The 12,531-nt window shown below is 35.8% G+C and overlaps 1 protein-coding gene across 3 annotated transcripts; it reads left to right on the top strand.

Moving 5' to 3' along the window:
- The first annotated feature begins 4,290 nt into the window (after positions 1–4,290).
- On the top strand, positions 4,291–12,279 carry LOC105421721 (glutamate receptor 3.5-like). Of its 3 annotated transcripts, none has more exons than XM_088857948.1 (6): positions 4,291–4,589; positions 5,756–7,086; positions 7,252–7,529; positions 8,885–8,916; positions 9,595–9,793; positions 11,323–12,279. In XM_088857948.1, the coding sequence occupies exons 1-6, from the start codon at positions 4,337–4,339 to the stop codon at positions 11,345–11,347; spliced, it is 2,118 nt and encodes a 705-aa protein (XP_088714074.1). In that variant the 5' UTR covers positions 4,291–4,336; the 3' UTR covers positions 11,348–12,279. The 3 variants fall into 3 exon arrangements, with proteins under 3 accessions (XP_088714074.1, XP_088714072.1, XP_088714073.1); XM_088857946.1 differs by having other exon boundaries at positions 9,595–10,001; XM_088857947.1 differs by having other exon boundaries at positions 5,709–7,086; positions 9,595–10,001.
- Positions 12,280–12,531: the final 252 nt, after the last annotated feature.

Here is a 12,531-nt window from a genome sequence, read left to right as displayed (position 1 = left end):
TTTTGTGGAAAGATTGAGTAGACTTATGCTATTTTATAGTGTGCACAATATTTTGATTAGATTTAATTTGTTTAATTTCTATTGATGGAAAAATGGTTTACGAAAGGGGGTTAATGATTCATGCACCTTCCATAATGTTGATGGCGGCCCATCTATGAAATGGATAGCTCAAATCTCTCACCCCACAAGTCACCCTTGATCGACGGTCTATGTTCAATCTTACAAGAGAGGCAAGCCAAAGAAAAACCTAAGAAACCCTAATCTTATTCAAAGCCTATAAAAATGGATTTTCTCTACCAAAAAATTTCTACACCTTATCTTTCTATCTCTCTCTCCCACATTGTGAAAGAATATAAGGGTTTAGGTTATTGAGTTCTTCTCTCCTATCTATCAAATATGGATTTATGGCTAAGGGTTTTAGGGTTTAGCAAAAAGAGAATCCATCTCTCTCAAACTAAGTTGCTAAGAGAATTCACCTAAGGTTTGAGTTTGTGATCAAAGGAGTTCATGTTTCATTGGTGTGGCTTGGCTGAAATTTGCTTTCCCTATTTGAGATTGAAGCTAAACCGTTGATCTTGAGCCATCGGATGGTGGTGACCCGGTGTGGGGTGTAATAAGTCTGATTGAGGTAATCTCTGATACTATTCTTTTTGTTTCTTGCAATCTTATCTTTTATTCTCAAGCATAGTGTATAGTTGTTTCAATGATATCAAATTGTTAAGATCTTGGTTTTATTGTTATGTTGATTTTATTTTAAAATTTATCTTATTATAATGAAGGCCATATGTAAGTGAACTTTTGCCAAAAGAAAGGGGTGAAGAAAAAAAAAAAAAATGTATTCTCCGATAAAAGATCACATAGGTCTTTCTTTCAGGGACAACATAAACTCATCATGCAAAGGAAAAGTAATATGAACAAATAAATTTTCTCAAACTTTTGCTGCATAAATAAAGAAAAAAATGTCAAACTAAAGGGAAAAATATTTGTTTACGGAGAAATCTATAGTCATGTTCCCCAAGACAATAGTTACTAAAAAGATCCTCTCCAATATTTGTTTTTCAAGTTCATACCCCCCTTTTTTTTTTCCTGCTTTTTTATTTGTTTCAAAAGAACCCCACTCATGACTCTTTAGTTTGAAGTGACAACAATTTCATACTAAAGTCCAAAATAACTTTTTTTTATTGTTACTTGGGTCTTTAAGGTCCGACTTCCATGACTTCGGACCCTGAATGTCTAAAGTGAACTCCACAGAGTTCACTTGGGACTTTCAATGCCCGAAGATCAACAATTTTGTACTTTCAAAGTTCGAAGCAGCCAGACCTTAAAGCTCAAAATTGTTTGAGTTTGCCTAGATTTTGGAGATACAGAGTGGATGTAGTTTTGGGGGGCAAAAAAATGAATGTTTAGGGGAAGATGAGCACAATTTTCTCTCTTTTTTGGCAGTAATTAAAGGAAAAATACCATTCATTCAAACATGGGTGCAGTTGGCATACAGATTCATCCATAGGTGTAGAGGTAAGGTGCATCTTCAAATTTTATCATGGCATATAATTTTGATATAAAATATTCTTAGGATTATCTCAAAAATTTATTTTTATATCTAATTACAAAATTTTAAATTTAAAAAATGGTTAAAATCAAATAGATCTAACATATGAAAATAGACAGTTAAAATGCACTATTTCTAAGACTTAAAATCTTTTTATTTTTCATGATTATACATCTCGATGTCAAGATGATCAATCAAAAAGTTTTTCAATATTAAAACTATCTATCTTTTTTGATAGATTTTTAAGACGCATATGTAGTTCTACATTATAAGGTTGCATTTTTATATAAACTTTTTCCTTCCAATGTACAATCACGATGAAAGCGCCAGAGGACAAAGATGTAAATATATGACGTTCAAAAGGTACTTGGGCAAGTTGTCGTTGGCCGCCGCACATGCATCGCATGTTGAAAATCCAAGAGTAGTAAGTCACCAGCACGAATCTACCTTTAAGACTACTTACCGTGCGGACGAAGAATGCGACAAGTTCGTTCCTATATTTGACCCCTTCTTTTTGTATGTTAGGGCGCAGTTTGTATTGAGCATAGGTTCTAAACAATCAAATTATAGCTTACTTTCAAAGAGTGTCGAAAAATATGGTTTTAATACTTGAAATCTTTTTGATAGCTTTAAAATATATTTTTATTTTTATTTCTAAAGTTTTAAAGCTTCAAAAATAATCTACACTAACTGATCTATGAAAATTTTAAAATTGACGGTTCAAAAATACGTTATGAAATACACTATTTTCAAAACTTAAAATCAATTTTTTTTCATGTCTGTCTTCTTCTGGAGAAAATTTTCAGGTGAGTTATAATTTGATTATTTATAAACTCCCCGCTCTTTCCTATCATTTCCCAATTCTCAAACTTCTTTATCTAATATTTATCCCACATCGCTGTTTGATGGCGTCTGCCGTTTATATACTTTCATTGCACAATGACGCCAAGTTCGCACCCCTGCAAACTTTTTTTTACTCTCGCGAGGGTATATTGTATATTTATACTCTCAGATAAAATTAAAGTTCTTCAACCCATAGGCTAACTCATGGTAGTACCCCCAACTATTGGAGATACAACCTTTTCAACCCATAAGCTAACTCATGGTATGGCGATTATGATTTGTGTAGCGAACTCTACTAGTTGAAAAAAGATATTGATGGTTAACCTCTTGACGACTAACTTTAATAAAAATCCTTTAGAAAATAGGGAGCTTTTTATGTGACCCCACCCAGGTGTGTATATATATATATGACCCCTTGTCTCCGTAGTGAGTAGATAGTGAGATGGCTTGATTCACAATGTTACCATCTAGCTCTTAATTGTCGATAGCTTTTTATTTTTTTTATTTTATTCTGTGAATAATTTTAAAGAAAAATTTGGAATATGCATAGATTCGACAAGGGTGCACATTTTAAAAAAATAAAAATAATATTTTTCAGTAATAAAAAATATCAGAATACCTCTAAAAGTTGCAAGGGCATTTTGATCATTTATTTTTTAAATAAAAATAGACCATGACATTATGATATGAACAATTGGAGTGGGTCACATTTAACTTGTTGGGGCTGCATAGAAACATTTCCCGGTGCTTGAAAGTAAAAATTTTAGAAGAATGTAAATGTTAACAAACTCACAATTCAAATTTTTTCTTTTGAAAATAATCACCTAACCTCTCAAAATTTGAGATTAAAAAAAAACTCAATAATAACTTGATGACCAAGAGAGTATACGTACAGTTGCTCGCAAATACGTTTGCTGCTTTATCTTTATTTAAACATAAATTCGAGTCCGTGCTCACTTGGCCTTTAAACCGGATTTTTATAAATTAACTGTGGCTTCAACTTTCCTCGCTCTCTCTCTCTCTAGTTTTTTTAAAGGCAGTTTGCCCAACGTCCGTATTTTTCTCATAACCCATTAAAAATGTGAGTGTTCTCTGGAGTGCGAGTGCGTGTCCGTGTCCTATGAATTGTGGAAACTTCAATGATGAAAATTACACTGCAACTTGTGTTTTTCAATTGAGAGTTTGCTAGATTATGGTGCAGAGATGCCTTAAAACTAGATGTTCTACATTTCTAGGATTTGATTTTGCAAAATGGGGTTTGTTGTGCTGTAGTAATTGCAGTTCTTTCATTTGGGTGTCGCTAAATCATGGTGTAGAAATGCCTCTGAGTTTAAGATTTTCCTTTTCTTTGGGGCCAAAGAAAAGAAAATTGGTGTTTAAGATTGAGTTGTTTCTGGAACCATGAACCAGAAGTTTTGGGTTAGTCAATGGGTTTTGGGGCATGGGCGTGGTGTAAATATATGTTGTGAAGTATTTCTTTCAGCATGGTATAACATACATGAAAATAATGGAATTTGTATGTACTGGTTCAGGGGTGGTTCGAAACAGAAATGTTAGATGGGTTCTTACCAATTCAAGCTGCGAAATTGCCCTGAGCTTCATTACTGAAAAAAACTGATCTGCTCTCTGAATTCTTGTGTGAATGCTTTCACCTGGACCGCAATATTCATTTCAAATGTAAGTCTTATATAACCTTACATATAATTCAGGGGAACAAATTCAATTATATTTTGTTATTAGTGATGATTGTTGTTTACATACTTGATGGAGGTGGCCACTAAAATGGAGGAATGATGGAATTTTCATAAGTATTTAGGTTCATCTTAGATTAAGAAAGTTGGGTTGTGATCAGTATAAGTTTTGACTTCTGAAAATTTGGGTGGAGATTCAACTATCAAGGTTGAGATCAAGAATTGGGTCTTTTATTAATTGTGAGACTATATCATGGGGTCTGCACAGTTCGTTTTGTTGCTGGTTTGGGCTTTAAGTTTTTGGGGTTGTGGTGAATGCCTAAGGCCACCATCTGTGACAATTGGGGCTGTTTTTACTTTGAACTCTACCATTGGAAGAGTTGCAAAGGTTGCAGTTGAGACAGCAGTTGATGACATCAATGCAAATAGCAAAATTCTCGGAGGAACCAAACTGAAACTCTTCATGGAGGACTCTAACTGCAGTGGTTTCCTAGGAACAGTCAATGGTATTTCTATTTTCTTCTCTTTTCTATTCTTTTTGTTGTTGAATTATGGTACATGTGGTTCTCCTTCACTGATCTGTTTTCTTGTTACCAAGGCATGGGATTTTTTGATTGAGCATTATAGTGCCATAAGCATTGTTAGATTATTATCTGATTAAATTGATATTTTGAAGGCTGTTATGGATCTGAATATAAGAAAAAAAATTGGACGTGAGCTGCACTCTCTCTATCTCTCTCTCTCTCTCTCTCTCTCTCTCTCTCTCTCTCTCCAGTAGTACAAAATGGGTTATGCCTTATCAGTCACCATCTGAGCATCGTCCTTCTTACTAACTATAGGAAAGTGAAAATCATCGTTTTCATTATGAAAATAAATATGGAAAGTTTTTGGTAATTCAAGTACAATTGCCTTTGATGTTGTTTCAGAATTCCAGAAATTTTTGCAGAAAGAAAAATTATATGAACTTCTGAGACCTGTTGAAGAGGTACCGTCTTTTGTTTTCATCTCATTTTATGATTGCTAATTGGGGAATGCAAAGGCATAGCTTGGAGGTTGCAACAAAGAGTCACATATGCACTAGGCTATTACATCTGTCTACTGCAATCTACAAGTTTGACTCATTTTTAGCATGATGAAATCCCATTGCAACCCTAAATTTTCCCAAAATATAGTGGTTTGATTATGAAAAAATATATGCAGTGTGGTTATGATTATGAGAAAATATACAAAGTGATTTGTGTTGTGTTTATTAATGGTTGGTAAATGTTTGTTTTTTATTATTTCCTTTCTATTTCTGCTTCCTAGACGAATATTATTCATTAACTGGCACCATCCTTTTAAATTCTCCTTTATTTTACCTCAATGTTTACAGTCCATGTTTCTCTCACAATTTAGGTATAGCTAAAGCTCTCCCTTTTTCCCATATAGTTTTGTGGTTTATTTGATTATGTTTACAATGAAATCAAATGTTTTATTTAAATGGTTGCCTTTTCCTTCTATTTGTTGATTGTTCTAGATGTCCATATGGCTCATGCTTCTCCCTGTATCTTGATTTTATGATTACATATTTCTTCCCTTCGATATTATCTTTAAGAAAATAAATATAATTATTTGTTGTTTGCTAGTAAATACAGAATGGTGATGATTCATTTGGATATCTTTTTCCGGGCAGCTTTGCAGCTACTAGTGAGAGAAGCAGTGGCTGTAATTGGCCCCCAAAGCTCTACCATTGCTCACATACTCTGCCATGTTGCTGATGAACTTCAAGTGCCAGTTCTATCTTTTGGGGCCACGGATCCAACACTCTCTTCCCTTCAATACCCCTTCTTCCTCCGAACTACATATAGTGATTCTTACCAAATGGCTGCCGTTGCTGATATAATCGATTATTTCGGATGGAAAGAAGTGATCGCAATTTTTATTGATGATGATTATGGTCGAAATGGAGTGGCTGCTTTAGATGATGAACTTGCAAAGAATTTGGCAAGAATTTCTTACAAAGCTCCATTGCCAATAGGTGCTAGTAGGAAAACAATAACGGATTTGCTGGTTGGTTTGAAAGGGAAAGAGCAAAGGATATATATTGTACATGCTAGTCCTGATTCGGGCCTCAAGATCTTCTCAACTGCAAAATATCTCAAAATGATGAAATCGGGTTATGTGTGGATAGCCACTGATTGGCTATGTACATCTCTAGATTCATCCGGGCTATCCAATTCCTACAGTCTAAGCCCTATACAAGGGGTCATTGGGCTTTGTCAACATACGCCAGAATCAGAAAAGAAGAAGTCTTTTGTTTCAAGGTGGAGTAACTTCCTTAATTCTGGTAGAGCTTCTACAAGGTTGAATGCTTATGGACTCTTTGCATATGATACTGTATGGATGGTTGCTCATGCTTTAAATGAGTTTTTTAATGGAGGGGAGAATATTTCTTTCTCTGATATTCATATTAGGGACATTCGAGAGAGCAAGCTGCACCTTGCTTCACTAAAAAGATTTGATGGGGGGCATTCTTTGCTTAAAAAACTGTTACAAATGAACTTTACTGGTCTAGCTGGCCAAATTTGGTTTTCTACTGATAAAAATCTCGTTTTACCTGCATATGATATTATTAATGTGGGTGAGAGGACTGTCAGGAGGATTGGTTATTGGTCTAATAGTTCTGGCCTTTCAGAAACTCCATATGAGAAACCGAGAGAAACAGTGTTTGGAAAACCTAAACTGGGAAGTGTTATTTGGCCTGGTAATACAACCCAAAAGCCACGAGGTTGGGTTTTTCCAGAAAATGGAGAGCGTTTGAGGATCGTGGTTCCATGGAGAACAAGTTACACCGAATTTGTGAGAAAAGTGGATGGTACTGGTAAAATCGAAGGGTATTGTATTGATGTGTTTACTGCTGCTCTGAAATTGATACCCTATGCTGTTCCACATATGTTTGTAGCTTATGGAAATGGACAAGCTAATCCTAACTATGATGACCTTGTGAAGTTGGTCTCTGAAAAGGTGTTTACCGACTATGACCCTTATTCCAGTTTTTTCTTTTTATTCTATTTTATACAAATTTTGAAACCAAAATATTTTTAGGAGCTGCACGGAAATTTGTTTTATTATTTTCATCTTTAATGGGATCTTGAAGCTTTATTTTACTTTTTATGGATGGGTCTCTAGAAATATGACGCAGCTGTTGGGGACATTGCCATTGTTACAAACCGGACGACGATTGTGGATTTTACTCAGCCCTATGCTGCTTCTGGTCTTGTCATAGTGGTCCCAGTCAAGAATACAAAATCAAATGCATGGGTCTTTTTGAAACCATTTACTCCCGAGATGTGGTGTGCGACTGGAGCATTCTTTATATTCATAGGAGCAGTCGTATGGTTCCTTGAGCACAGAACAAACACTGATTTCCGTGGGCCACCAAAGCAGCAACTTGTGACAATGTTCTTGTACGATATTAAACTGGTTCTTACAAGTATTCCAGCATTAATTTTTGCCTTTTGGGGTGAAATTCATCTGTAAATATGTAGTTTAGAATTGGATGCATCATTCTGTTGTTGGAATTTATTGTGCTAATAGTTCTTCCATAAATTTCTTAGTGTGAAGACCATTATCCAGTGGATTATGATCTTCATTGTGATACATGGTTATTGTGAGGGAGGTAGGACTTAAAGCTATATTTTAAACCTTGGACTCTCTCAGATCTCTCTAGGGTCTGAGCCCAAGTAGGAGGGGTTACTAAGCCGAGTCGTTGTGAGACTCTGCAGAGTCTTCAAACTTTTAGCAGAAACAACATGTGCAGCTGGTTAAAATCTCTGCCAGTTCCAAGGTTTTTTCGATTGGAACCTGCACCTTGCTGGATCCCATTGACTAGCCTGCATCTGAGGTGGACTAGGCGAGTTTTAAAACACTGGCTCAGAATTTGTAATGTACCAGACTTACCTATCCTCAAAAAAACGAAAATGTGAAAGAGATACCTTTTTTTTAAGGTTCATGTAGTGACTTCATGTATTCTTGTCAGGATCCAGGGTGGTTCCTCACCTTTTACTGGAGATACATGAAATAATTTATCATAAAAATTCATAATTTCATAATGAGAAACAATCTTGTATAAAACACACAAAGAAAACCTCCTGCAGAAAAAATGTCAGGGGAAAATGCCTGAAACTCTACAGGTCCAGCATTTGGCTACTAGATTTTCGATAATACTCGGCATCTATCTTCAATTTTTGTGATTAACAGGAAAGCATCCCCCTTTGGGAAATTTCTTTGTGATTTCTTCTACTTCCTCTTGAAATGTCAGAAGTTCCTAAATTGTTGATTATCTGGTTCACGTTGGTCATTCACATTTTCCTGGACTGTTAAATAACTAAAGATACCTGTGAATTTATGATATTGTTTAGCAAACCTGCCAATTCTATTGTAATGCTGCTTTAGAATTTCTAAAATGTTACCAGTCTTACACAGCTCTTATGGCATATTGGTTCTGGAATATTCCAGATCACTGTCGCGTGAGTACTTTTGGCTGCCTTAAAAATAAACTCATCTAGACTCATTTCTATTAAAAGAAAAGAAAGATAAGAAATCCATTATATAACACACTATTCATAAGCATGTATTCTCGAAAATAGGAGGCTATTAGAATCAAATGCTGTTCTTTCTTTCTTCTGAGTTGATATAAGTGGTTAAAACATCCATTTTCCATAAATATTGCATCGACTTTTTTCTGTTCTGTTTTAACTTTATTCTTCTATTCCTTTGGAAACTTCTTATTTGGCCTCATTTCTTTTGTCGTGTTTTGCAGGTTTAGCTTTTCAACGTTGTTCAATGCACAAAGTACGTATGTACTTTTGTCTTTTGATTTTATAATATCTACTTGCTCTTGGACCTAGGAATAGCAACATTTTCTGCAGAACATACATAATCTTCCTTGATCTATTTTACCAACTCAACCATTACAAATAGGACATTCATTCCTGTTTTAGTTGACCTTGTGTTTTTGTTTCATCGTTGAACCATCTTTTACTTTTCCTGGGATTGAAGTGATTATACATCTTGGGATTTTCAGTTAATGTGAATACAAATTATAAATAAAATTGAAACTACATACATATGTACATTGAAACACATGTATATATACTGCTAAGTTCCTTGCTTTACTTTTGTCAGAAGTACTCTTCTTAAATCAAAATGACCAAGATACCTCATCAACAGGAGCCGAATTGTTAAACTAATAACGACCAAGCCACCATCAGCTCATTTCACTCCTTTTTCTTTGTCTCTTTATTTGATTGGGAAAATCTATTGTAATCCAATGGACTTTGAAAACTCCTTCTTGAGCATCCGATGGAATGATGGAAGGTGATGGAGAGGATTTGAGAACCCATTGACTTCATGTCTTGTTCTAGTGATGAAGTCCATGTGCTGTAGTGTCTGTAGACCATTGGACCATAGTATACTTTTCCTTTCTCCAACATGTGTGTTCCTCATTGTTTGCTTTGGTGTTAAATATAGCGGAGAAGACCGGGAGCCCCCTTGCTCGTTTTGTGATGATTGTGTGGCTGTTTCTGGTTTTGGTGATTACTTCTAGCTACACAGCCAGCCTAACTTCGATCCTGACCGTCCAGCAGCTGGCTCCAGTCATCACGGGAATTGAAAGCTTGATTGCAAGCCATGAGCGAATTGCTTATCAAGTTGGGTCTTTTACCAAGAGGTATCTTACTGAAGAGCTTAACATACCATCCTCTAGACTTATATCACTCAAAACGCCTGAAGCTTATGCCCAAGCCCTCCGGCTTGGACCGACAAATGGAGGGGTAGCAGCCATCGTGGATGAGCTCCCTTACGTGGAAATGTTCCTTTCAAACAGGAGTGAGTTTGGAATTGTTGGGCAGATGTTTACAAAGAGAGGATGGGGATTTGTAAGTAAACGCACCTAGAATAATCATGAACTACACATGAAAAAAAAATATATGCTGCCTTTGCATTGTGTATGTATTGGTAGTAAGGGTAAACTGGTCATTTGTGAAATCCTTTTGAATTTGTCTTTCAAAAAGAAAAAAGAGTTGTTGGTAATTAGCTTTTCATGCAAAATTGGTGACAGTATGCTGGTTGAAATTTTTCATATGTATCTTTCAAAAAAAGGAAAACGAAATAGTTGGTAATTTGTTTTGTCATGCAAAATCAGTAATTTATGCATTATAGGGTATCGTGGTTGTCATGTCTATGATCAAGGTCATCTTCAACATATTTGGGAAAGCAGGGCTATCTTCATCATTTGACAGTCATGGGGATGTATAATATTTTGGAAGAGCAGCATTATTTTAACAAATAAAATAAATACAGAAATTTTCAAGATATCATAGGTGAACTTTTTGGTATAAGGAAAGCATAATGTAATCCTGAAAATTATGAAAAGAACCAGTACAGGGTCATTACCATCCATTGAAATAATGGAAGTTAATTGAGAGAGATTGGGGCCCACCAACACAACATTTGGGTCATGTGATGTTTTGGTGTGTCCCACTCTGCTGTCACTGTTCATTATTTCAACTGATGGGGATTATCTTTATGATTATAGTTGCTTCAATTGGAATCTTCTGTGTGGTTACGTTCAAAGCCTCATACAAATGTAATTTCTTCTTTATTTATAATTGGCCAGTGTATTTTTGTTATTCATGGAGAATGTGCACCATAATTGTGACAATTTTCATTTAATGATCATTATAATGGTAACGAACATTTGCTGCTCCAGCAAATATCTCCAAATAACTGGTGGTATTTAAAAATAAGCCACTATGCCCATTACAGTGGTCTTTGGCGATTATGACATTGATTTTTGCTATCTAAATATAATTATTGTTATTAGCTTTTATCTTGACTGAGGACCTTCGTTTTGTATGAGTATAAACTTTAAAGTTCGAACTGTTGACCTTCGTCATAAACTGGGTGACAAACCATCTCAACTAAAAGGTCCCAAGACTAAAATTGTACTTAAAAAATTCACAAATATTTCATAGATTTAAATGCATATATCTGACATCCTCAAATATTCATGGATATTTTGGCTTGTATAATTTGAAGAGTCAAAGAGTGATCACTTACCTCATTCATCAAAACATTCTCAAATTTCCTTGCACACCAAATATTAGTGTCCAGTTGTGCTTGCTTAATTTATTTGTTGTTTTTCCATAATTTTGGTTTATTAAATTCTTCCTCATTCATCATTTTTTTTTCTCCCAGGCATTCCCAAGAGATTCTGTTTTAGCTGTGGACATGTCCACTGCGATCCTGGGACTATCAGAAAATGGGGAACTCCAAAAAATCCATGAGCATTGGTTTTGTAAAAATAAGGCAGGTTGCAGAGAGTCAAACAGCCAGCCTCAAGCTAACCAGCTTCATCTGCGCAGCTTTTGGGGCCTCTTCTTGCTTTGTGGGTTCGCTTCATTGGTTGCACTATTCATATTCCTGTTGCAAACAGTGAGACAATATCGTCGTTATGGGCATCAGGTGGATTCGTCCTCCGAATCAGAGCCCTCGAGTGTGAGGTGCAATCAAAGTGTTCACAATTTCCTCTCATTTGTTGATCTGAAAGAAGAGGAGGTCAAAAGCAAGCTCAAACGACAGTCTGGGACTTTGCCATCTCAGGTCAAATCTGAGGCTTCGCCATCTCAGGTCAAATCTGAGGCTTCGCCATCTCAGGTCAAATATGAGGCTTCGATATCTCAGGCCAAATCTGAGGCTTTGCCATCTCAGGTCAAATCTGAGGCTTCGCCATCTCAGGTCAAATCTGAGGCTTCGCCATCTCAGGTCAAATCTGAGGCTTCGCCATCTCAGGTCAAATCTGATTCTTCACCATCTCGTGAGAACTGATTGTTTAACAGTTCATACCCCAATTATGTATATATGTTTCACTTTCTGGTGATGTCAGTTATGATCGACCCAATCATTTGGGGGCATGCCAATTGGTCTGAGGCCCTTAACTCATGGGTACATCATATAGATGTGGGTTTATATGGACCCAGAAGCCAAATGAGCTAGCTACCCAACATTTTGTAGAACATGTGTTATCTTCTTCAGTGTTGAATATGTTTGATTAGTAAGAAGTATACATGAAAATTTGTTTGTAAGACTGGGTCCAGCATACCCTGTTGAAAAATATCACCTATTTGGAAGCTTATATCAATCAGTTTTGACGCACTAAGTTCCCCCAAATGATGATCTTCTCAAATAAAACGAGACTATTTTGATCTGTGGGTACATTTAAGAGTTTGTGAAAGAAGTTCTTTTTATTAATATTATTTTTGTTTTGGGGTGGTTAAGTTTGTGAAAGAAGTCATTGGCCACCAAGGAGATGAGCCATCATAAAACTGTCTGCCATGGTCCTTGTACCAGTGCCTTCCTTCTCTATAGTAGGACTGTTAAATCTCCATGCAATATGAGAGGGAGAGA

This window comes from Amborella trichopoda, chromosome 2 (genome assembly GCF_054954075.1).
Source record: "Amborella trichopoda isolate Santa Cruz 75 chromosome 2, AtrichopodaSantaCruz75HAP2 v2.0, whole genome shotgun sequence".
Classification (NCBI taxonomy): domain Eukaryota; kingdom Viridiplantae; phylum Streptophyta; class Magnoliopsida; order Amborellales; family Amborellaceae; genus Amborella; species Amborella trichopoda.
The sequence above is the reverse complement of the archived record's forward strand: the minus strand, read 5'-3'. Positions and strand labels throughout refer to the sequence as shown.

What these genes read in the sequence shown, in the direction of transcription:
- LOC105421721 (XM_088857946.1), top strand. Translation starts at nt 4,337, where the DNA reads ATGGGGTCTGCACAGTTCGTTTTGTTGCTGGTTTGGGCTTTAAGTTTT. An exon ending in TTTCCTAGGAACAGTCAATG is followed by an intron (nt 4,590 to 5,755) that starts GTATTTCTATTT and finishes TTTTCCGGGCAG; the next exon opens with CTTTGCAGCTACTAGTGAGA. An exon ending in AACGTTGTTCAATGCACAAA is followed by an intron (nt 8,917 to 9,594) that starts GTACGTATGTAC and finishes TGTTAAATATAG; the next exon opens with CGGAGAAGACCGGGAGCCCC.